General features: G+C 40.0%; 1 protein-coding gene across 9 annotated transcripts in view; it reads right to left on the bottom strand.

Moving 5' to 3' along the window:
• The window catches only part of TTC27 (tetratricopeptide repeat domain 27), a 172,748-nt gene that overhangs the window by 102,565 nt on the left and 43,034 nt on the right, over positions 1-27,149 (bottom strand). For all 9 annotated transcript variants that reach the window (XM_005296273.5, XM_065589208.1, XM_065589207.1 and 6 more), the window contains 3 exons: positions 24,046-24,182; positions 18,794-18,906; positions 6,116-6,182 (listed from right to left, as the gene is read on the bottom strand). In XM_005296273.5, the coding sequence (XP_005296330.2) occupies positions 6,116-6,182; positions 18,794-18,906; positions 24,046-24,182 (317 nt within the window). The remainder of the gene's footprint in view (positions 1-6,115; positions 6,183-18,793; positions 18,907-24,045; positions 24,183-27,149) is intronic.

Raw genomic sequence — 27,149 nt, 5'->3', positions numbered from 1 at the left:
CTGCACCTTCCAAGAGGTGCTGGGTACCTGGCAGAATCAGGCCATTAGTGTGATCTTATTTTGTTAATGTCCCCTACTGTACTACCTTTATTTTAACTATGATTTAACTACATCCATTAAAAGGGAACTGCAGGCCACAAGTACTTCTTCTGATTAAAGGTGCCCACAGTAAAGGGGTCTCATGATGATCCACTGCCTTATTAAAGTGATTTAAGATTTCTGATGTTTCTTAAGATATCTTGAAAGGCATTCCTTTTTCCAGGAAAGACACATTTCAGCAGATATCAGATGAACGTATGACAACCATCTAACCAGCCTGCAGATTTAGGAATCCACATGTAGGCTGAAAAGATGCCTGCTCACACATACACACAGCAGTTTAAATAATGCTAGAGGAACCAAGGGCAGCATTATTATATGGCTTTTTTGCCCAATTTCATTGTATAGTTATTGTTTATATGCTTAAGAAGGTGCTTTGAACTAGCTTAAAAGAATTGCAACTGATTAATTTACAGGAAAACAACTGATGAGCAAATAAGCACATGCAGTGCCCTTTAAAAGTCTTCATTAATAGATGCTTTAGGAGCCCTTGATGCACCAACTCTCCCCATCTTTGTATTTATTTTTTTTTTTAAACCCACGTAAAGTAAGATGTAATTTGGCTTGCCTAGTCTTCAGGTTACGATGGGACTCATTCTCTCAGCTGCAGGATAGGTCCGAGATTTTACTTGGGATTCTTCCACAAGATCCTTTCCTAACTACATACAATTTCAGGTTAAAGCATAAACCTAAGAGAGAGCCTTTGTTGATACAAAGTACCATATGAAGGCTAGAGTCTAATTTGTGCCTTTTGATTCTAGGCAAGATTTAGGATTGTGTGGTTACAAGCCACACATATTTTTACTTGGATTTACGATGTTACAATAAGTAGGCCATGGATCAACTGGCTCAAAAGATGAAATGAAGGAAAGATTTGGATTAGGGTCACTGTGCGCAGTTAACTATGTGGTCCTAGGCAAGTGCTTCAAAGTGTTTTATTCTAGGAACATAAGAATGGCCATACTGGGTCAGGCCAAAGGTCCATCCAGCCCAGTAGCCCGTCTATCGACAGTGGCCAATGCCAGGTGCCCCAGAGAGAGTGAACCTAACAGGTAATGATCAAGTGATCTCTCTCCAGCCAGCCATCTCCACCCTCTGACAAACAGAGGGTAGGGACACTAATACTGAGAAGGGAGTACAAGTAAAAACCACCATGATTTTCTAATAGTTGGCCACTAGATGGCATGATAATGCTATTCTATTTTTTTTTCTATGAAGAATTCACCCAAAAGATGGGCCTCTGCCACTTCACAAATATCAGTTAGTATGATTTCCTAAGCAATATCACATGAGCGATCATAAGACAGTTTACTTTTACTGCATAGCCCACATGCTATGTCGGTGTAATGTGTCCTGTTTTAACTCCTGAGCAGAAGTATTTATATTCTTGAAGAGAAAGTTAAAAAGGTAGGTGTAAGTCCAAACTTTGGTCATTTATAAGTACATATCTTACATGTGAGGGCAATCCAGTTAAAATGTAGGTGAATCGTTTGCAAACAGTGCAGAGGTTGAGAAGTTTGCATATGATGTTTGAACAATTCTGAAGAATAAGCTAGCAAAGATCAGTCTGCTCTTGGATAATTCATAAACCAATAAAAGGGCTAAAGTTATCAAATTATTCCCCGTTTATAGCTCTATTTGTACCTGTGTGATGGGACACAGGGCTCTGGGTTGCAGCACTTGAAAAGGGTCTAGGTTTGAGGTATCAAATCTCTCTCTTAATACAGGTATCCAGCTGGTGATCAGATCTTAATATGAAAAAGTTCCAAAAATGCAAGTCAGCAAGATTTAACCATCAGATTGTTAAACCTAATGGTTCAGGCTACATTTCTGGAATATCTATAATTTCGAGAGTAAGACTGTGTGAGTATCTTAAAAAATCCATGGCAGATTACAAATTGCAGATATTTTTTGTTCCTCAGCACTGCAATCATAGTGTGTTGTTCTAGAAAGATACCTGCCACCTGAGGAAATAGATTAGGATTAAGTACTGAAGATAAAATCCTGACCTCACTGAAGACTGTGACAAAACTCCCATTGACTTTAATAGGGCCAGGATTTTGCCCTGTAAATTTACAGTTAAGTAATGATTAAGGACAAAGATTAACTACACTGAACCCTTTCCAATCTTTATACTAGAAACAAGAAATCAGACCTATGAAATACAATAGTAATATTTCTGCAACAGATATAAATTTAACATCAGTTGGCCAGCCTTGAAGCGGTGGTGGATGTCAGTATTGTATTAACGTCGAGTCTGTTTTAATCTTTTGCACTTCTTTAATGCTTTCCTTGAGAATCTTAAAGCATTTTACAAACATTCAAGTAAATTTTGTATCTTCACTGAAAGACTTTTACAGATGGCTAACCAAGCAGAATGACTTGCTTTCAAGGTCATACATCAAGTCAGCAGCACTGGAAATAATTTTTCTCCTTGGCTTGCCAAGCTCCATGACAACATAATATGTATAGGTGCTTGTAAGCAAATGGTTCAGGAAGCTGAGTGAATCACTATATAAATTACTCACATTTGTTTACGTAAGCTTTTCAGACTTGTACTAGCAGATGATTTAAAATTAGCATTGCTGTGATAGATAAATTAAGCCCAGTGATATACAAGTATTTTTTAGTTTACACACTGACAGCTGTTGTTTGGGTTTGAATTAATACTTTTAAAGAGGGGGGGAGTTTGAAAAAGAGGTGGTAAGGAGAAAGGTGAATGGTGAAATAAGGGGAATGGAGAAAGAGTTACGGTATGAGGGAAGAGAAGAGAGAATGAGGCTTTACAAGGTAATTCCAGAATGAAGGAATAAAAATATTTGAAGAAACGTTAAATAGGAACAAAAAATACAGGAGCGGAGGGAGAATATTAAAACACACAATCAAATAGAAAAGAGAATTAATGAATTTAGAGAAAAATATGTTTAAACTTAGAAATATTAGCCTTAAGATTTTCTTTGCAACCATACTGTACATGAACAGAACAATGCAGAATTGTCTTCTTGAGTCTGCAGACAGCTCCATCTCCTCTCCTCTGTTCATGACTGAGGGAATTTTAAAAGATTCTGGTCAGTTTCATGGCTGCTATCTAGAATCTTTGGGCAGCAATGAAACTACAGTATCAAGAATGTCAATATCATGCTGCTGTGGAGGACAGATATGAGCACCACAGTGGTAGACTCTAAAGATATACTAGGAGGAAGACAACCCAAAGAGCGAGTCTGGGGTGACCAGAGAGTAGTCGTGATCCTCACCACACTCCTTTACAGTAACTCAGGGTATGTCTACACCTTAATAAAACAACTGGGACTGGCCTGTATTAGCTGAGTCAGGCTCAGGCTGCAGGGCTATAAAAATTGCATTATAGACATTTGGGCTAGAGCTGGAGCTCTGCGACCTGGTGAGATGGGAGGGTCCCAGAAATTCTTTTCCCACCCTGATCTTGCAAGATGCTCCGATCAGACCAGAAAAGAAGATGTAACTAGACATCACCATCACCTTTATGGCTGTGTTCCTGAATAACTCTTGATTCACAGGGATGTCAGTTTCCTCCAACCTATTTTCTAGCAGTGTCCTTTTACCTTCTAATAAGATTAACCTTCATTGCAGAATTAACTTGAGTTATCTACAGTGAAGTTAGTTTAGTTCAAGTGACAGTGGTCATGCTGAGAAAAGGGAGAAAAGGTGCAGGAGTTGCACTGTATGTAAGAGAGCAGTGTGATTGCTCAGGGCTCCAGTATGAAAATGGAGAAAACCCAAAGACTCTGAATAGGCTTAAGTTTAGAGGCGAGATCAACAAGGGTGATGTCATGGTGGACATCTGCTATAGACCACCAGACCAGGAGGATGAGGTAGACGAGGCTTTCTTTGGTCAACTAACAGAAGTTTCCAGATCACAGGCCCTGGTTCTCATGGAGGACTTCAATCACCCTGACATCTGCTGGGAGAGCAATACAGCAGTGCACAGACAATCCATGAAGTTTTTGGAGAGCGTTGGGGACAACTTCCTGATGCAAGTGCTGGAGGAACCAATTATAGGCCACGCTCCTCTTGACCTGCTGCTCACAAGCAGGGAAGAATTGGTAGGGGAAGTAGACGTGTGTGGCAACCTGGGCAGCAGTGACCATGAGATGGTTGATTTCAGGATCCTGACAAAAGGAAGAAAGGACAGCAGTAGAATACGGACGCTGGACTTCAGAAAAGCAGACTTTGACTCCCTCAGGGAACTATCGGGCAGGATCCCCTGGAAGGCTAATATGAGGAGGAAAGGAGTCCAGGAGAGCTAGCTGTATTTTAAAGAAGACTTATTGAGGGTATAGGAACAAACCATCCCGATGTGCAGAAAGGATAGTAAATATGGCAGGAGACCAGCTTGGCTTAACAGAGAAATCTTCGGTGAGATTAAACACAAAAAGGAAGCTTACAAGAAGTGGAAACTTGGACAGATGACTAGGGAGAAGTATAAAAATATTGTTTGAGCATGCAGGGGTGTAATCAGGAAGGTCAAAGCATAACTGGAGTTGCAGCTAGCAAGGGATATGAAGGGTAACAAGAAGCGTTTCTACAGGTATGTTAGCAATAAGAAGGTGGTCAGGGAAAATGTGTGACCCTTACTGAATGGGGGAGGCAACCTAGTGACAGATGATGTGCAAAAAGCTGAAGTACTCAATGCTTTTTTTGCCTCGGTCTTCACAGATAAGGTCAGCTCTCGACGGCTGCACTGGGCAGCACAGGAGGTGAGCAGTCCTCAGTGGTGAAAGAACTGGTTACGGACTATTTAGAAAAGCTGATCATGCACAAGTCCATGGGTCTGGAATTAATGCATCCGAGGGTGCTGAGGGAGTTGGCTGATGTGATTGCAGAGTCATTGGCAATTATCTTTGAAAACTTGTAGCAATCGGGGGAGGTCCAGGACAACTGGAAAAAGGCAAATATAGTACCCATCTTTAAAAAAGGGAAGAAGGAGAATCCGGGGAACTACAGACCGGTCAGCTTCTGCCACTCCCGATTCAGACACCCTAAAATGTTGATCTGTTAACACTCCCACATTGGTTAGCAAGTTCCATATCATCCTCCTCTGATTTTTTTTCTCTCTTTCTCCAACAACAAAGCTTCAATTAACAGGCATTTAGGCCACTCACTGACGCACTTATTCTTGAACTATTGGACAACTATTGGATAACTATTGATTAATAAATTTTCACAATACTATTATAATTCTGAATATTTCAATAAAGTCTCCCCACCCACCACAAATTTCTTTTCATGACAGACTTAGAAATGTTGATGAACCTTGACAATGGAACACAGAACAAGTTCATAGAGTATTAATGCTAAAACCTGCATTTAGTGGGCCACTCTAAAGCACACTACAAAATCCTTCACTTTCAGAATAAGTCAAATATAACAGATAGAAACCATGCTAAAGAAATGTGTAAACAATACACATTTAGCTTTCCATGACTTCAGTTCAGTTAACTCCCAAAAAAGAATATGTATGCTCCTGTGTTTAAGGCTTTGCAAGGATCAGAATACTGTTTCTGACTGCACTATTCTATTTAATTTACAAAAGACTCTTGAGAATTAGATGCTCACAAGGTAGGGAAGTACTTTCAGCACTAAATCAGTGTGAAGAATTTGTTGTAAGGGCCTGACCTGTACCATTACATTTCAACTCCCAATAGGGAATCAGAATCTAAAATAGTCAGAAATTCTCTCATTAAATGTTTGTAAAAGACATTGAAATGAAAATAGTATTTGGGGTTTTTTAAATGTAAACTTTATAGTGCAGAGCTGGTGAAGCAAACAAGGCTGAATTTCAGCATTGATTTGAGAGAGAGAGACAGAGAAACAGAACGCGCTTTTTCATAATTATGGAAGCAACAGACCAAAACCAGATTAGATTTTATCCCTAAACAATTTCACCAAAATAGTTGATGGGTCAGAGCTTAGTACTTCGCTTAAAGAAGTCGAAGGAAGATATAAATATAGTAAAAAACAGAGATAAGTTACTTACCGACGTAAATGCTAAAAGCTCCTCTTCAGTTAGCTTGTGTATTGGGTTGTTCTTTTGGAAATCTATGCTGTAAAACAAGAATTATTTTGAGTATACACAAAATAATTTCAGTTCAATCAATACAATCTTTATATATAAAGCATGCTTCTCAAATTTGCAAAAAGCTAAAAACATCTTTTAGAAAACAATGTTATGAATAAAAAATGTTTTATGATGTGTGTGCAACAGAGGGTTTGGGCCTTTGTCCATAAGTCACAGGTAATTGAAAACAAAACAAAAAAACCCCACAAACATTTGGGTATGCTACATCCTGTCAAAGAGGTTTTTGAAAGATGGTACCCAAGATAGGTTGTTAAAGGCCCTTCAAAGTGGCATTAAATCATTGTTTTCTCTTCCTTAGTGCCATCTTCTAGAGGGTGGAGAGCAAAACTGTTTTATGAACTTCTATTATAACTCTTTGACTTCAGAAAACTGGGACAACTAGAGGAAGGATTTAATAAGCGTGTTAAGGGGGGACACAGAAAGAGAAGCAGAGTGGTCAGAGAAAGGGATTAGTTTCAAGGGATGTTATGCGTTTAGTTTTCTTTTTTATCCACTCTCTCTCTCTGTAAACAAGCCGAGATACCTTATCTAGTTTAAGTTTATAAGCAGTGTAAATTGAGATACATTAAGACAGTATTTTAAATCCATTTTTTGTCTTTCCAGAAACTTGTTTATGTTAAGATTACTGATCATTGGTAATTGGACAAAATCTTCTCAGAGAAAAAACTCCATAACCTTTAAGGAGAAGTACTAAAAGGTAAAATTTCTGGAACATGCAACCTCCTTTCAATCTGTCAAGGAGCACTGACAGAGGGCTCCTCTCCCAGTAAGCTGCCAGCAGGCTGTAGTGAGCAAACACAAGGGAAAAGCCAAAAACAGAGCAGAAGATGAGACATGGCAAGGATATTAATCACGTAGGATGTATCTGTAAAGCCAAAAAAGGAAATGGGTACACAACTCCATATAATTGGATATTTCTTACACAAACAAATCAAAATAGCTCACCAAATCCCATAATGTACTACAAGCGATATATGAAGTCCATCAAATGGTACAAAAGGGGACAACAGGGTTATAATTCCAGCCCCATGTGAAACACTAAATTATATTAAGGCCTAAATCACACTATAAACAAATAATGATCACCATTGAAACTTTATAATTGCTTTTTCCAAGTACCTGACATTGCAAAATATAAAGAATACAGTGGTAATGTTCTTCAGGTAAAGTTGCAAAGATTCTCATGGGAGCCATGGAACATGAAAAGTGATTATGCTCTTTAATTCTATACCCTTCAAATGGGAGAAATTTTGTGTGTCAAACTAATTATCCTCCAACTTTAATAATAATTATACTTTGTGCATATATTGTACAGTTACATTATAGACATAATATGCAACTATGTAGTTAAAGACTGTCACCATTCATAAGCACAATGGACACAGTTAAAGTTGCATATTAATCAGAACATTTTCATTTCCCGAATTTTGTCCATTTATATTTTTCAACCTTATGTTTCCTTAATATCACAGCAGAACATAATTTCAATACAGAAATGTACTCCCTCATTGAGGTCTATCTATAGAGAAAGTTTAACTTGAAAATTTTATATAGTATTGTACCTAATATATCTACATTTTGTTTTCTCTGCTCTCACCACACTGAACATCCTCCTAATCCACCAAAACTACCTAATTCTGAGTTGGGAAGGAATTTTCATGGATCATGGGATTTTATTAATCCCATTTAAAAAAAAATTATTGAATACCATTTTGCTTCCTCCGGAGTAACAAACATAATATGTATACAGCACCTGAGAAGCATACCATAGGTTTTGCAGAACAAAGGAAAGAGATACCTTGTCCAAGGAACTTTATCTAGCTCTACATTTGACTCAAGAACTCAGTGACAGATAAAAAAGATGATGGGGGCTCAGAGAGGGCATAGTAGGGAAAAAAGAGGATGAGAAATACAATCATTTTTATTTGTATTCCAATAGTGCCTAAACGCCTCATCATTCTTGGTGCTGGACAAACAGATACTCATTTCCTCTGCCTCAAAGAGCTTACAGTCTAAGTGAGCAAGACAGAAAAAAAAGTAATGTTGGATATGTCTACGTTTGGAGCTGGTGGTAATTCCTAGGTCAAGGAAATATACTCACGCCAGCTCTCATCAAGCTAGCGCACTAAAAATAGAGTGTAGCTACAGCAACATGAGGGGCTATCGGCTCCAAGTACATGCCCTGAGGCTCGGATGTGTACATCCTTGGGGTAGCTAGCCTATCCTGCTGCTTGTACAGACATGGCCAACTCTATTTGGCTCCCTTCTTTGAAGCAAGTTCATACACTTTTACTGAAACTTTTCAAATAACGTCAATATGAGGCAAAGACAAAGCATGAAAAGTTTCAGTCTGGATAGTTAAAGTTTCTCAAAGTTACAAGCAGCAAGCCGTTATAATAGAAAGTGTGAGGTATTCTTACTACTAGAGTTGCTATCTCTCTTCCAATATTTTACTGTCTTATTGGTTCATTTTTTTTTTGGTTGAAGTAGTAACATTAAAATATGAAGTGTAAACTATCTAGTAAAGCATGTAAAGAGATACCAATCTTCAAGCTAAAGATAAAACTCAAAACTACTGTAACCAAGGGAATAATACAATATATTTTTAACAATTACTAACGGGTTTGTATATTAGCTATTACACGTATGTGGCTAAATACAACCTACTTCCATACTTCAATAACAAACATCCCTTTCCTCTTACCACCTGAAGATGTATTTGTTTCTTTAAAATGATACCGATGCTTCATGGAAACCTTTGGAGAACACTGTATTTGGAAACAATTCTGCCTGTGTGTCACAGTCTGTTTTTTCCTTCCTTTAAAAAAAATTACCGTGGCAGTTTTCATGAAAACAGAAACTTGATAACTTAAAAGATTCTCTGCTTCAGCTGCTTCTTCCCTTGCCTGAAATCAGCTGTGAAGGGGAACATTACAGCCATCTCCACTGCAACCAACAATGGTGTCACAAATAGGACTGTGACTTTATGTATGGAATACAGGAGCAAATAGTCAATTTTCTATTTCTACTGAAAATATGCCCAACCTCCCCAAAAATAGATAAAAATCAGAAAAAGTCTCTTAATAACCATAATTATTTTAGATGAATTAACAGCAGATTTAGAAAAATAAGGGCAAGCACAGAAGAGTTCAAATTTTGATAAAATTGAACCTTCCTGGTTCCACTTCTGCACGCAACACACACAAAGTACAAAAACTATTAATCAAAATGTGCAGTTCCCTTTCCATCCCAAGAAAATGTATTTGCATGACAAATGTACTTTTTAAAGAATAAAAAGCAACCTGCAATTCATAAAGAATGACTGCAGTGAATAATAGACTAAAAAAAGGAATATAAGAAAGTGTCCTATCTTGCAGGGCACTCAAAAAGAAACCAACCAAAAGGATGAGGGGATTGCTGTAATTGATAAATACTCCTCTGTATGTACATCTTGGCCAAACAATTAAGAGGGGCTATAATAGTGTCTCAGTAGATGTGCAATACAAACAACAGAGACCAGGCATCAAGGGTAGTCCAATGAAGTAGAAGTAGAAATAAGAGGACAAAATTAATAAAATTATGCAGATACCAGGAAAAAATACCCTTAGAATGGGGTATATAATGCTGCAAGAAAAGGTTCCCAGGTAAGTAGTGGAAGCTTCATTGCTCAAGTCATTTGAAGCCAAATTAAACAACAGAGTATATATGTTTAAACAGAAATCTGCAATTGCAGGGAGATGGACAAGATGATTCATTTAGTCTTACAGAGCTATAATTTCTATGACAGATGCTTCAGATTCATGAACAATTCATTACCATTGAGATTCATTATGTAAGTAGTTCTGAATGGCAAGAAGATGATTTCCTGAATGGACTCTCTTAACACATCTGTGGTTACTGGTGTACAGCAATGTATTTTAGAATTTAAAAAAATATATTACAAACTGACCATGGCAAGATCATTTTAATGTCTGGCACCACTTTCTAACTGACTTGTTCTCAAAAATGTATACTCATGAGCTGTATTTAAAGTTGGGTCATATTGCTAACAAATATTTATTAGTGCTCTTCACCACCTTTAAACACTGCCCACCTATAAACAGAAATTTTATTGCATGACTTTTACTCTTCAGCTAGGTCTACACTGCACTTTTGTTGCTAAAGCTTTTGTCACTTGAGGGTGTGAAAAAACAGCCCCCATGACCAACAAAAGTTTTACCAACGAAAAGCAATGGTGTGGATAGCGCTGTCGGCAGTAGATGCGCTCCCACCAACAAAGCTACCGCACCTCATTGGGAGATGTCTCCTGCCAACAAAGAGCGGCTACATTGCATACCTTTCAGAAGCTGTGCAGTGCAGACATAGACTTGTACTAAAATAACTAATACAAGGTTTGGACTTCCAAAGTCACTTGTGCACATGTAACCCACACACCTTCTGGGTGTGGTGTTCTGTCCCATCTAGTGGCACTGAGACCACTTAGAGAGAGAGAGAAAATGAGTCTGCTCTACAGCTTTAGCTAACAGGCAGTTGGCTTTTAGCTCATGTGGTAGAGGCTCATGCACAGAAGTCCCAGGTTTGATCCCGCCCGCTGCCGACCGGGGTCTGTCAGCATTACAAGTGGGGGCTCGTCCAGGATTTCACCTGGGAAGTCTCTGAAGCTCGGGACACGCTTCCTCAGCTAGGGGAAGTATGTAACCCACACATCATCTGGGTGTGGTGTTCTGTACCATCTAGTGGCACCGAGATCCCTGACTTAGAGAGATATTATGAGTCCGCTCTACAGCCTTAGCTAACAGTCAGTAGACTTTTAGCTAAGGCTGTAGAGCAAACTCATTAATCTCTCTCTAAGTCAGGGGTCTCAAAGTCCCAGCCCGTGGGCCATCTGGGGCCCGAGAACCACCCCACCGCGGCCCACAGAGGAGAGATGCATGCAGCCACCCCCCTGGGTCTGTCTGCTACAGGTGCCGCCCCCTGCAGCTCCCATTGGCTGGAAGAGAGGGACAGAGATACCATCACTAGTCGCCAGGCAGAGTCAGCCATGGAGGCAGCGTCATTTTTCCCCACAAATATAAACAAGTCAAAATGCCAAACAACTGTCTGATGTACACCTTGCTGCAATGCTGAAGGTTTCAACTGCTCAGTCACTGGAGCCAATCATCAACAGAACTGAAGCGTTGCCAGGTGTCTGGCAAACATGAAAAACTCTCTGGCAGGTGAAGAATTGTATAAAGTTGTATGACAGTTTTATTATTTCTAAGAAATTCAAAATAAAAAATATATGTTATTTTTTCTGAACACCATCTTCAGTGACATTATTGGCTTGCTGGGATGATTTGAGGACTGGCACTTGCCCTAAGGTAAATTGAGTTTGAGACCCCTTCTCTAAGTGGTCTCGGTGCTACTAGATGGGACAGAACACCACACCCTGAAGGTGTGTGGGTTACACATAGTACTCCACAGCTTGGAAGAGAAAGTACTTTCCTAGTCACCAGCAATAAATTGGAAATCTGACGAGCACAGGCTTGCAATGATACAGTACGCCTTCAGCCCACAGTTCTTCTTAATCAACAGAGTTTAACTCTTACAAATCACCTTGTTTGATATGCACATTAGGTGAGGTGGAACAGACTCTTTTTCGAAATTTCATTCTACAATGCCTGCACATCCTCCGCTGTTACTGAAGAAACTATGAGGGAGGGAACGGTGAAAGAAGAAATCAATTATTTATCGCCTCTTTTTCTCTTCTTCCGCCATTTCTCCACACAGAACACACAAAGCAGTGAAGGTCCTAGCCTGCATCTGCCATTCTTGAAAATAGGGCTTCCCCAACAGGAGCAATAGAATACAAAATTCAAAAAAGGGTCAATTTCACTAATGATGCTATAGCAGCAGTAAAAATCCAGGAGATCAGACCACTAGGAGATCTGGGAGAAAGAAAGCATCCCCTTCCCTTCCAGCATTTCTGTGTTGGAGTTGGGTGAGCACTCCAAAATTATCAGACACTTATAAGCTTAGTTCAATTAATACAATAGTAACGGACCCTTAAGGAGAAGTTCATTGGTGGAAACCCTAACATACCAGCCAGTGTGCCAAGTGGAAGGGGCAGCGTACTGGGCTTATCATTAGTGTGCTACCCCATAATATCTACGAGGTTCCCTCCTTTTTGTATTAACCTCTGATTATTTTGTTATCTCATAAATTTTTCAAGCATGGATACTGGCATTGTGTGTTTCAACAGTGCCGTTTCTATGGGATGTGGTATTGGCTTATAAATACAAAAACTTCATTACAAGAGGTGTCTTTTATATATCACTATAGATACGGATTAATAAATATTTCCATGACCCTGATGATTTTTAAGTTACCTGAAAAAGTATTAAATTAGAAAGTAAGATGTTCTTTTTTTCATGGGTGCAACATTGGCTTGGATACCCTACCAGAGATGCCGATATTCTTTAGAAGTGGCCTGTCTTGAATCAAGCCAGACAATCTAAGGCATGTGGGTCTGGGTGCAATACTGGCTCCTGCGGAAGGTGGTGATGGCACTAGGGTAGGGGATTCTTATTGCCAGACTATCCACCAGTCCGCCTGCTATGCCTCCGCTTGGCAGTCTTGGTCATTAAGAAAATGTTGACCTGACCTATGGGTTTGTCTTTTTACAACAGGCATCATGGAATCAGAATTTTTAGCACCCTATATATAAAATAAACATATGCAGCCCCATTAGATAACTTCCCATGCTTAAAATTCTAACTGTAAGTCTGGTAATACCCAGACTTACAGAAGAACAAATTTACATGTAAGGACAAACTTGTATTATCATACACAGGCACCACAACAGTCTGGAAAACACTTATGCATCCGAAGAAGTGGGCTGTAGTCCACGAAAGCTTATGCTCTAATAAATTTGTTAGTCTCTAAGGTGCCACAAGTACTCCTGTTCTTTTATCAGCAGTCCAGAATCCAGAAAAGGGAAGGGAGGAAGAGAGCATCTGAAACATAGGCATCAAAGAAAAAAAGGTAGACTGCAGGACCCAACAAGTGAAGGCTGCATCTGAGGTAAGGAGATATATACATCACGTAATCCTCTTTGAAGGAGTGATAAGATGTCCCTGTTGCCGCTTTGCAAATTTCCTTATTAAAAGCTTCTATTTCTCTCTGCCCAAGAAGTGGAAATAGATTTTGTCAAATAAGGTCTCGAACCAGGCGGAGGAGTTTTACCAGCTTTCCTACACAACTCAACTATTGCTGCCAGATTATGGTTGCTTTAGACTAGAGGCTTAAAGTCTTTTTTTTTTTTTTCCAATATCAGACAGAGAAAGCACTGTGTTTTCCTGAAAGACTCTGTCTTGTCCAAAAAGAGTTTAAAAGCTCTACAGACAACTAGGTGCTGCCATTTAAACTTCTTTAGGAATTAGAAGAATTGGGGCTGAACAAAGAAAGAATAAGGAGTAAGGCCTTCATTTAAAGGGTAGGGAGAGACAATTCTAGGTAAAAATTCAGCTGTTTGAAGTACCACTTGGTCTAGAAAAGAACTGCTGAAGAGACTCTCTTGACTGACAAGATAATCAAGTAATTGATTCTTCTTGCAATACCCATTAAAGTGGCTTTTTGTGGGTAAGAAAAACAATGATGTAGTAGCCATGTGCTCAGAGAGATGCCCTTTTAATTATCATAGAACCAAAATTCAGCTTCCAGGTGATGTTAGTATATTATAAGAGGATGAAGCTTTCCCACTGCTTTAATCAGTACAGAAACGTGAGTTTGTAATGCAAAACTTTTTCCATGTGGATACTTTCCACAGAAAGTTTCTAACATGCACCCACATGGAAACTTAATATACAAATGTTCAACTCTTCAAATGAATCCATCAAAATGAAAGTGGAGACAGATTTATTAGATGCTGATTTAAATTGAGACCCATCTGCAGGAGATGAGAACCTGCCAAACAGGTTTTGGATGTGGAATCGTGCCTGGACTGAAGGAGGACATCAACCAATAGATTAGAGAAACCAAGTTTCCGAGGATGTATTCTCTATAAGATACAGGTCACCACTTCCAACCTGCACTGATATGGACACCAGATCAGCTCCTGCATCAGTGGTCTTCAATGTGGAGTAATACTCATGGGGGACAAAGTGACATTTTCATCAGTTGTGACAACAACCAGAATCTGAAAGTCCAATTCAGCATTATCAGTAGGATGAGGACTTTGTCCTCTACAATTTTCCTGGCCACCAGAGCTTTGTCAGAGAAAAACATAGTTGATAGTCTGATTAACTGAATGACAAGTTATCGGTCTTTTTCTCTCAAAATCTGGAACAGAAGAGGTCTAACTATTTATTACCCATTCAATGTAGTTAAATCAATCTAGTGGTATCCACCATCCCAGGGAGAATAGCTAAAATACTTTGTTGTCCAGTTCCTGCTCTCCTATGGACAAATTTGGGTGTCTCAGTCAATCAGCCCAAATTTTGAGTTTTCCCTTAGAAGACCAAGATTGTCAGTTTCTGCATTTTTCGACCCAAAGGAGAATTTAGAGAGCTTCTTTTCTCAGCAGCAAGTCCCATCTTACTTGTTTACATAAGCTACAGTGGTGCAATTGTTGGTCTACATCATGAAAGAAGTGGCAATCATGCAGGTCACTAAGTGTCTCATAACATTGCCAACTGCCACAGTTCCAGCAAATTGATGCTTCTTCTGCATTCCAGGGAGGACTAATTTCCCAGACAAAAAGACAGAGGGATGTGTCATGATTTTGACCATTAGACGTTTTCCCTTAATCAGGTTTCTGTATTTGTTGCACCACCTCAGGGACTGGGTTACTGCTGTGGTGAGGTAATCGGATTGCATAGGGACACTGAACCCATATTGACAGAATGGAGGCCTGGAGAGGTCTCATATACAGGCAGGGCCACTGGATACCACGAAGGCTAGGAGCTGCAGTGCTTGCCACCTTTGTGTGAGCTAAGCAAAGTAGGTTTGTCTTTCACTGCCCAATTCAGCAGTTGTTTCAATACCACCAGGGGCATATATTAAGTTATTTTTCCTTAGATTAAAGCTTCTCTGGACATTATGCATTTTTTTTTTAAAACGAATGCGAGAAGAAAGAGAGGTGGCTAGACACTATTCTGATCACCATCCTGTGCACTGTGATGACTGAAGTTGGAATCAAACTGAATAAGGAGAGGAGAGAGGCTTTAAAGTAGTTATCTTTAGTGTCAAAGAATGTGATATAGAGGAGAAAAAGCATGTCCATGCTGAGGCAGACCAAGCCACAGTTGGGCATTTTAAAAACTACCAAATACTGTAGTCACCCAAATGTAGACTGATTGAAAAGATAACTAAAAATCAACAAATTTAAAATGAAAGGTGCCATAGCAAAGACAAAAGAAGCTACAGAAAACTGGTTGGAGACAATGCACATAGTAACATGTCATATACAAAGGGAAAATTAAATATGATACACCAAACTACTATGAATGGGTTTCTCTCCCTCCTCCCCCCGCCATACTGGTGTAAGAGTACAGTAACTCCTCTCTTAAAGTCGTCCCGGTTAACGTTGTTTCGTTGTTACGTTACTGATCAATTAGGGAACATGCTCGTTTAAAGTTGTGCATTTCTCCCTTCTAACGTCGTTTGGCAGCCGCCTGCTTTGTCCACTGCTTACAGGAAGAGCAGCCCGTTGCAGTTAGCTGGTGGGGGCTTGGAACCAAGGTGGACCGGCAGCCCCCCTTTCAGCTCCCCGTTCCCTTAAGTTCCCTGTGCAGCAGCTGCCCAGCAGGCTATCAATTGCAGCTGTCCCTCCCCCCAGTGCCATGTGCTGCTCCTGCCCTCTGCCTTGGAGCTGCTCCCTGAGACTCCTGCTTGCTGTGCGGGGGGGAGGGGAGGAAGAGGAGGGCTAATGTCAATCTGTCCCCCTCCACCCTGCTCCTGCATTCCACTTACCCCATCTTCCATAGAGCGGGGGGAAACACAACAGGGCTCAGGATGGAGGGAGCTGGCAGCAGCTGCGGTCTCAGCAAGCTGATCTAATTAACAAGGCAGTGTACTTAAAGGGGAAATGTGCATCTCTCTCTCACACACACAGGTGGCTGTCTGTCTGCGATGCTGTCTCCCCACCCTCCATTCCTTCTGCCTTGTAGAGTGTGAGAGTAACCCTTGAGGGTTCAGCCAATTGCTAGTTCATCATTTAGCAGTAAGGCATTCCCTGGAAAATATCTCACCCTCTGACTCCTCCACTTCAACCAAACTTTAAATCATTTGTTTAAGAGAGAGAGCGAGAGAGAGAGAGAGAAAGAAATTCCCTGGAACCTAACCCCCTCATTTACAGTCATTCTTATGGGGAAATTGGATTCGCTTAACATCGTTTCGCTTAAAGTCGCATTTTTCAGGAACATAACTACAATGTTAAGTGAGGAGTTACTGTACCATGAGGTAAAAAAATTAATCAGTTTGAGTTTAAACATATTCATTCCATATTGGCTCAAATATACTGCATGAGGTGTTTCTTGGATTGTTATGCAGACATCTGCTATGAGGTATTAAGACTTTTAAAAACATTTAATATCCTCAAAATTTTATTAGAGGGAAAACATTTGCAATAGTATTTTGTTTCATTACTTAAGCATTTTAACCAGTTTGAATCTAAGAATTTTTGCAGGAGGACACATTCTGTGTTCTGTGAATTCAATTGCATCCTATGTATTTGTAGTTAAATACTTTCTGAATAGCTGAAATAATATCTAACTTGCACTGATGTCCCCAAGTATTGCTGCAGACATGGGACCAGATCCTGAATTTCTCTTAGCCATGGCAAAGCTCCCATCGATTTCAATGGGATTTCCATAACCCAAAGTCTTATTTACATTCGGAAAAAAATTCATTGCTAAGAATGGGAGCCAGCAATGTATGCCATTTAAGTGGTATTGAACACTAATTACAAGAACAGACCAGAACAAAGCAAGGTCTGCATCATTACAGAAATGATTTGGAAACTGAAAGCTAATGAAAACTGCAGATTCTTTGGGGTGCCAAACTAAGGAATCTTGAGCCTTGAGCTAGGAAATTACTCTATTAACTCCTCCCGTAACATATTATATCCCTTATCATGACAATGTGTCAAGGGCAGTCACTCAAAAGCATCACTCGTCCACCAACAATCAAAACTACACAGGAGCTGAGAGTCAAAGCCTGTGGGTTCACCCTGGAGTTGGGCAGGTACATGCTTTGCAATACAAAAGGAAGTTCACTTAAGTTTAGAGAATCCTTCCTTTCAACACGTCTGGAGAGTCTGCTGTTAACTATCAAGTTCAAATGTACTTGCCATCAACTCAGTACCGAGGTAATCTTTTCTATACATCACACCATCACCTTAGTGTCAGAGCATTGTTCAGTAACACACTAGCAATATGACTAACTACAGTCAGTGTACAGTAACTCCTCGCTTAATGTTGTAATTATGTTTCTGAAAAATGCGACTTTAAGCGAAACGATGTTAAGCTAATCCAATTTCCCCATAAGAATTAATGTAAATGGGGGGGAGGGTTAGGTTCCAGGGAAATTTTTTTCACCAGACAAAAGACTATTTATATACATAAAACACACACACACACACACACACACACTATAAGTTTTAAACAAACAATTTAATACTGTACACAGCAATGATGATTGTGAAGCTTGCTTGAGGTGGTGAAGTCAGAGAGTGGAAGAGGGTGGGATATTTCCCAGGGAATGCCTTACTGCTAAACGATCTAGCACTCGGCTGAGCCCTCAAGGGTTAACACGTTGTTAATGTAGCCTCATACTCTACAAGGCAGCACAGATGGAGGGAAGGGAGACAGCATGGCAGACAGAGAGACACACCCAGTGTGTGAGAGTAAGAGAGAGATGCACATTGCCCCTTTAGGTATGCTGATCCCACTCTAAGTACATTGCCTTTTTATGTAGATCAGCAAGTTAAGACAGCAGCTGATTCCTGCAAGCTCCCTCCGTCCTGAGCCCTGTCATGTCCCCCACCCTGCTCTATGGAGATGGGGTAAGGGGGGGGGAGCAGGAGCAGGGGGGAGGGGGACATCCTGACATTAGCCACCCTCTTCTCCTGCCCCCCTCCCCTGCACATCAAGCAGGAGGCTCCCAGGAGCAGCTCCAAGGCAGAGAGCAGGAACAGCACACGGCATGGGGAGGGACAGCTAAATTGCCGGCAATTGATATCCTGCTGGGCGGCTCCATCCATGACAACGAATCCATCACATTAGGTAGATGCATTAATAATAAATTAGTGCAAGTATAGCTGAGAGGCCATCCATTAAAGTAAGGTGATGTAGTAAAAGATACACATATGCTTGTACATACGTGTATGTCAGTACTCAAGTCCTAAAAACAGAAGTGCTGGAACTCCCTGCAGCTGTCCCCCTGCTCTGGAAGGAAAGATTTTATCAAGACTATAGCTTAGTATATGCTCTAGTCTTGATTTTAAAAAAGGCCTATTTCACTGAGATTTTATTTTTTAATACTTCACAAGATTCAAGGGAGATTTTACAAAAGGAACAAAGATACCAATAAACTTACCAAACTCCAAGGATAACAGCAAGTTCTTCTGCACATAGGTCAGGTAACTGGTACTGATTAGCATCTGCTAATTTTATCTCATTTAGCACTGTGTCATCATTTAAATCATAATTCTGTTGAAAAAAAACATTTTAAAGTAAATGACAAAATATTATAATAATACCTTGAGCTTATTTTGTTGCCCCTAATATCACAAGAGAACATATTTAACTGTTTGAATGTCACAACAGATATTTTATAAAATAACGGAACTGAAAATCAGCTTTTATAATTCTTTAGCAGCAACCTCTTCAGCTGACTGAACAGTGGAAAGGAGCATCATCCAGTCCTTTTTTGCCAGAAGGATAGTCATTGTGATGCAGAATGTCAAAGATGTGACATTAGGGGCATTTTCAGTGGTCTAATAGGAAAATGAATATTGTCTGCAAGAGAGAGACGGGCAACAACTATAACTATCTTCACTGATTTTTTTCCCCAGTTTTTATGGTTTGTCACAAGAGAAGATTTTACAGTTCTCAGTAATTACCTTATGTTTCAATGCTCATTGAACATGCAATGTTTTATGATTACTGACCCTGTAAATGGTGAAGTTAATGTTAAGCCCTAAAAATAATCTAAGGTCAATAATTTGAAGTTTAATCATGAGGCCAAAAAGCTTGAATCTGGCGGTAGTACAAAATTCTTAGAACTAAAACAATATGTCAAATAAAACAAAGAAGTTCTATTCATCTCCTCCCTCAAAACAAACAGGGTTTTTATGTGAAAATATGCATCTGTGTTCTGTTTTTAAAGTATACTGAAAGTACATTTCAAGAGTATGTTGGTATTGACCAGAGTTTCTACGTATTGACTAAACACAGCCAACCAAAAATGCTATATCCTCTTCCAATATGAGCCAGGCTCTTAAGAAGAGAGCAGCTGATTCTACTTCATCAGACGTAACTGAAGTTGCATTAAGGAATTATAAGATAATCAATAAGCAGTTTCCAAGTTCTAGTCTACAAGCCAGAGAAATTTTCTTACAGCAGTCATTAGGCTGACTGAACAGGTTCAGTTAGTGTTAACTTACTTATGTAAGATGGTCAATTGAAATATGTTATACGGAGATTAGATCATGTCTTACACATGTTTTTACAATCCAAGCTGACAAACTACATGCAAAAACAAAGAAGCTGATCAGGACTGTGTTTTCAGATATCAATTTAGACTAATCCAACAACATTCAACACACCTGAATTGCATTAAGAGACCTAAACTAACATCCCACATCTCAGGCCTTGTCTCCACACAGTCTTGCACCTATTTAACTAAAGGCATGATTTTAAGAGATTTAGTTTAACCCATGTAAGTCTGACTACAGACAAGACCTCTGAAATTTACCGTCCCACAGCTCTATTCTTCTACCTTCCTGCAACAAAAAGGAAGTTTGAAACTGTTTGTTCTGAGATACAAAATATATTTTCTGTGGTGCAACCAAACACACCAAGGCTACCTCTAACACTACAAGCTAAGGGCGTGATCCGAATACACATACTCATGCTGGCTTTCACAGAGCTAACAAATAGCGTACTCATGGTAGCATAGATAGCAGCAGCAAAGGCACAGCTTGCCCTTGCTAAGCGCACATGAAAACCAGTGGGTGAGTTTCTGCTGCTGCTGCTACCCACACTACTGTTGCTACACTGCAATTTATACTCTCACTAGTTCAATGAGAGTTAGTACAAGTATGTGTATGTGAGTAGGGCAATAACACCCCTAGCTCATAGTGAAGAAGTACCCTAAAGCTGGCCAGCACCAGATGGCATTAGAGAGTACCTATGTCATCTTGATTGCATCTAGTCAAGCACAAAGTCAGATGGCTATATTGGCTTTGTTTTGTACAATTATTATTCATCATATATTGCAATTAATAGGTTTTTTATCAAGTGGACTTTTCCATATTCCACAGAACACAGAGGAATTTAAGGATGCTCTCAACAAAAAACAAACAAACAAACAAAAAAAAAGCAAATGCCAGATTTAGAAGTTACATACAGCCTTAACTTTCCCACTTTTATGCATTATGATACAGTATTTAATTCTCTCCGCATTAAGAAATTCTACTTCCCCACAGTCCTGGAACAAGTTTTTTTGGACATGCAAATCATCTTACTTGATGGGCGAGTCAAATGCCAGAATGATAACCATAAGATGAAAATAATGAAAGGACAGGCAAGCAAATTTTGTGCCTGAACTGGAGGGAGGGGGACACCCTGACATTAGCCTCCCTCTTCCCCCTCCCCTGCCCAGCAAGTAGGAGGCTTCCAGGAACAGCTCCAAGGCAGAGGGCAGGAGCAGCACATGGCAATGGTGGGAGGGACAGCTGAACTGCCAGCAATTGATAGCCTGCTGGGCGGCTGACACACAGGGAACTTAGGGGAGCTGATGGGAGGCTGCCGGTCCACGCTGGTTCCAAGCCCCTACCAGCTAGCTGCAAAGGGCTGCTCTTTCTGCAAGCAGTGGACAAAGCAGGCGGCTGCCAAACAACGTTATAAGGAAGCATTGCGCAACTTTAAACGAGCATGTTCTCTAATTGATCAGCAACGTAACAACGAAACAACGTTAACTGGGATGACTTTAAGTGAGGAGTTACTGTATAAGTAGGAAACAGGGTCATCAAGACAGCAGGGGGAGGGGATAGGGTTGCCAGGTGTCGTTTTCGACCAGAACACCCGGTTGAAAAGGGGCCCTGGCGGCTCCAGTCAGCACCACTGACCAGGCTGTTAAAAGTCAGGTTGGTGGCGCTGCTGGCGCAGCAGGGCTTACAGACTCACTGCCCTGCTCCCGGAAGCAGATGACATGTCCCTCCGACTCCTAGGCAGAGGGGCAGCCACAGGGGCTCTGTGCGCTGCCCCCACTCAAGCACCGGCTCTGCAGCTCCCATTAATCAGGCACTACAGCCAATGGGAGCTGTGGGAGTGGCACCTGCGAGGGGGGGGCAGCGCACGGTGTCACCTGACTGCACCTCTGCCCAGGAGCTGGAGGGACATGACATTGCTTCCCAGGAGTTGTCTAAGGAAAGTGCTGCCCGGAGCCCACACGCCGCACCCCCTCCTGCACCCCAACCCCCTGCCCCAGCCCTGAGCCTGCTCCCAAACTCCTCCCCGAGCCCGCACCCTCTCCCACACCCCAATCCCCTGTCTCAATCCTGGAGCTCCTTCCTGAAACCCAAGCCCCTCATCCCCAGTCCCACCCCAGAGCCCACACCCCCAGCCGGAGCCCTCAGCCCCTCTCAGTCCCCAACCTCCTGCTCCAGCCCGGAGCTCCCTCCACACTCTGAACTCCTCAGCCCCAAACCCTTCATCCCAGGCCCCACTCCAGAGTCTGCATCTCCAGCTGGAGCACTCATCCCCTCCCACACACCACCCTCCTGCCCCAGCCCAGTGAAAATGAGCATTTGAGCAAGGGTGGGGGAGAGCGAGCTACAGAGGGAAGGGGGATCGAGTGATCAGAATGGGGCTCTGGGGAAGGGGTGGGGCAAGGGTGTTCGGTTTCCTGCTATTAGAAAGTTGGCAACCCTAGGAGGTGATGGCAGGAAACGGCACAGTTTGCATTTCAGCAAACACAGGTGGGGAAGAAAGAGCATGGAGGCTCCTTCGCCACAAGACTTTATGTTGCCTTCCTTACTACTTGTATAAACTTTACTTTGAAGAGTAACTTTCAGATGAATCCACTTTAAATGTTCACTGGACTATAAAAGAAAGGAGCAGAAAATCCCAAGTTCTCTTGTTCACCTAAGACAACAAAGGCACCATCACCTTTGGGACTCTGGGAGACATACTGACCGAGGAAAGGGTCAGCCATCATCTTGCTGGAAGACTCTGGATGAGAAAGGCCCTCTTGAACAAAAGTCTTGAACCAAAATTTACTAGATTAAGTTTTAGACTTTTAGACATGTTTTTGCTTTTATTTGCTTATAATAATTTTTAACTTTATCTCTTATACTTGAATTCACTTAAAATCCTATTTTCTTTTGTTAATAAACTTGTTTTATTTTTACTTTAAACCAATCCAGTGCTGTGTTTAAACTGAACTGTTTGATAACTCAAGTTAAAGTAACAAACTGTTGAATACTGATTCCTTACACGGGCAATGAACTTTAATATATGAACTGTCCAGGAGAGGGCTAGACATTGCAAAGCACATGTTTTAATGAAAATCTCAGAGTACGAGTGTGTTGGGGTCAGCCTTCAAGTAGTAACCAAGGAAGTAGTAACCATCCAACCAGCATGTAGGTCACACCTTGAGTGTCTGTGTATAGCTGCAGGCCCTGGTCCAGCAGCTCTGACTCCAGCAGCTTGCCAGCAACACACCAGTCACACAGACCAGGGCCTGCAGCTATACACAGACACTCAAGGTGTGACCTATATGCTGGTTGGATGGTTGTGAACAGCAGCAGCAAAGCCTTCTAAGGCACATTGGGTTGCATGGCAGGCACTGACACAATCCTTACTGGTCCAGACTGCACCCCAGAATGATTTTTGGACATCAGTGGAAATTGCTCTACACTTCTAAAGACTTAGCTCCTAACCATTTAATGCTAGTTTTACTCTAAAGTCCGAGAGACAGGGCGTCAGGTGCTAGAAACCTACATGGTAATGCAGTGTTATCTCTGATGACCAGGTGAGCTTCAGTAGTTCCATTTTGGGCTATGAAAGGGTCCAAAGTGTGTGTCTCAGGGAGAAGGAAATAAGGGCAGGGACAGAGACCTGATTAATAGGTGTACTTTCTTTAAAACATTATTAAATTAAACAACAGTCTTCTTTATCTGTGCACTATACGAGTTTAAGAGGAAAACGTGTGCCAAGTGAATGTATGATCACAACATCCGGATATGATCTACACATGAAAATCTCTGTGCATCAAATAGTCAGACAGTCACTAAAGCCATACAACCCATCTTAGGGATTTATATACATTTATTTGTAATTTATTTAGATTTATAAAACAGATAATAGAAATACCTGTCCTAACCTCTGGTTGTCCCTTACAAAACTCAAAATTCACAATAAACAAATTAAACCAAGTAAATCCACTACTAATAGTCCCAAAATCATAATCAAAACTCTTCCAAAATAATAAATAAGTCCATCCTACTCACATCCCGACCCCTCTCCACAAATATTCCAGAAAAAGAAGCTTTGCTGTGTGTTCAAATGGGTTTTAAAAATCGTGAACTACTAAAGAACAAACAATTTCTTTCCAGTGCATACCTTTGTTAAATTTTCTAGATCAGTAGGTGCTGGGCTTAGCTCACGGTGAGAAAGGAGGACATCATCTTTTCTTTGGACATCAAGTAGCAGCTGTGCTACATGCTTTTCCTGAAATCGTGTCCTTTTTCCCAAAGCACCTACAGAAAATTAAGATTTATTGACTATTAAGAGGAATCAGGATCTCCAACACCTTCTGGAAAATGTATTTACTTACAAATTTCATGTAAATTAAAAACAAAATGAGAACTAACCTACAAAATCCAGGAGCATTTTGTATTTCTTTCTAAGCCTGGTTCTTAAAAGATTGGACTTTAAAATTCAGAGCTCTCTATTGGACTCTGTCTAGGGACTATCACCTTTTCTTTAAAATATAAATATATTTTCATGATGAAAAAATGTTCAGTGAATAAAGACTATAGTCATTAAATAATTATTTGACATTTCATTTTTTTTAAAATGAAATTCTTCTTAAAAAGCTTTAAAATTATATTTGCTGGAGACTGCACGTTTCATATTAACCCAGAATTTTTTTGATGATGTAACATTCCTACTATCCAGCCAAAACATGAATGTCAAAGCAAGTTTGTCTAGAATGCCAACAATCCCCACATGTTTGTTTCATTTGCCTTCACATTAGACATCTTCGTAACCCTTCTGATAGATTTACTGAGAGAAACCACAATACTTTTAGGAGTCTCGCTACAACAAGTTTAGTTGAGAGAAATGCATGATCACCACTATTCATTTCTAGGGTTATCCTAACCTCTGGCTAAAGTAGTAATTGAAAACACACATATATCGAGTGCAGCAAACTATTTTTTCCATTTAACAATAGCCTTTCTAGATTAAAACTTTAAATTTGAATGAGTAATTTCCCTAAAGCCCCTTATTAAGAAAAAAATAGTTATAGCCTTTTTAGGTAAAATCAAGCAACAGTTGACAAAAGTCAACTGTCATTGCTGGGGTTGTTTTTTTTTGTCCCTTAACTTGTTAAACTTTTATGTTCTGATTCTCATACCATATGACACTGATTATTTTTTTAAATACATGAACTGAAAACAATTTGAGTTAACTAACAAAACCACCTTAGAATATCAACATACTAGAACGTTAACATCCACTTAATTCAAAACATAACAGAATGTCATGTCTTGGCTATAGCATCAATTTCATAGATTACATTTTTTTGCAACCAGCTTTGTAACCATGTACCACTTAATCCTTAAAGTACTAGGGCCCTCTGAAAGAGGAACATGCTATTCAATTTGTATCAAAGACCAATTAGGAAATTACTGATCCCTTAAAATAGAGAACAATGAAGAAAGCGTGGAGCCAGTTAGAAAGTCGGGGAATTAATTCCAAATTATGTGGAAAGAAGTCCTATGATTTTAGCAATTATTTTCCGCAGTGAGTTCACATTATGGCTTTCACAACAGTGAAAGCCATCGTGAACGTTGCACAAGGACATTCAATATGCACACCACGTTTTTATTACAGGATTACTAAAATTAAGTGTTAAGAGGAAAAACACTTTTATGTGAATATACTGCTTGAAGACAAATGGGAAGAAGTCAGATTCTAAAGTTTAAACACTATATTTACAATTCATTTAACAACTATACATGATTTTCCATTTGGGCCCAGATATGAATGAAATATGCAGGTGAAAATTAGATTTAACTTTTTTTTGTTTACAGTCTTAGACATTTTTAAAGACTTATAAGTAAACTTAGTGTTCACAAAAAGTGCCCCATTTACAGCTGGGAAATCCTATATTTATGGCATGAGTATAAACAGAGGCAACAGAAGTTCAAGATTCTCTGTACAGCCCAGCCAGTAAGCCCAAGCCTTGCTCTGAGGAATCAATTCATATGGAGGTTTGTAAAGATAATTCAATTTCCATGTTTCTACAGCCAATCAATTCTTGTCCTGTCTGCCAACATTGCCAAAAGACAGGATAGTGTTTTCTGTGATGTCAACACCTGTTCATTACGAATTGGACTGATGACACCATATAAGCACTGAACAATCTTTAGAACTACTTTTACATACTACTGAAATAGACTAGACTCAATTCAGTGTCACAGAGGTGAGACAATCAAATTACCAATCCTCTGAGCCATCCAGACTCCATGCATTCTTGTTTCATCATTATAGACTATCCAACAGTTAATTGGTTTCAATTTTTATGTCCAAAATTTTGAAGCATGCTACCAGCCAGGTCTGGAGACTCACTGACTTTAAGAATTTGCTTGAATACTAGAAACATACCAGGATGTGTCCTAGTGCAGTAATACATGAAGCAGTTCCTCAGATGGTGCAAAGTTGATTTTAAAAGATTACCATCCACCACACAAAGAAACCAAAATAAAATCTTTTTCCTTCCTGGTGAATGACATCGCTTGATCCACTTTTTAGATTTCATATATTGGATAGGTTATTCTAGTTTTGACCAAGAAAACCACGTATTAAAAGCTTGTAACTAAGGTTACTATAAATACTGTACAGTATATAATTTTCTTGGTCAATTTGATGTAGAGACAGATATTTTTAAGATCTTGTCCCATCTTGGCAGATATGAAATTTTTATAAGTTTGGGGAATTTTCCCTCTATTCCCATCCTCTCCATTTCCTCTATAGTATTTCTGGAGTTACCATTACATCTTCTTTCATAAATCATGCATAAACTATTGATCCACAGAAGAAAACCCCCCACATGTAACAAAGTGCATTGCACTTGCTATAGAATTACAAGACACAGAAAAGAAGGTTAATTTTCTAATAGCAAGAGAGTTTAGCGACTTTCCGTTTGCGCCATTGGTTACTACTATTTACAGTCCGTGTACACACTCTTCATTTTCCATGTTGTACATGAGTACTTCCAGGAATTACAATGATGTTTCACAAACAAACAATGACTGCCTACTATTTTGCAGTTCTTCAGGAAGTGGTGCTTTTAGAAATGAAATCACAATACAACACTAAGTATCTTAGTGGATGTGCTGACTTTCTTCTGCACCCTCTCAGCACTATTTACAAGAGAACAGAAGCACAAACTGTAAATGCACAGATACCAATATAAATTCAGAATATGCTACAAGCTC

This window comes from Chrysemys picta, chromosome 3 (assembly GCF_011386835.1).
Source record: "Chrysemys picta bellii isolate R12L10 chromosome 3, ASM1138683v2, whole genome shotgun sequence".
NCBI classification, from domain to species: domain Eukaryota; kingdom Metazoa; phylum Chordata; order Testudines; family Emydidae; genus Chrysemys; species Chrysemys picta.
This window is presented reverse-complemented; position numbering and strand designations above follow the sequence as displayed.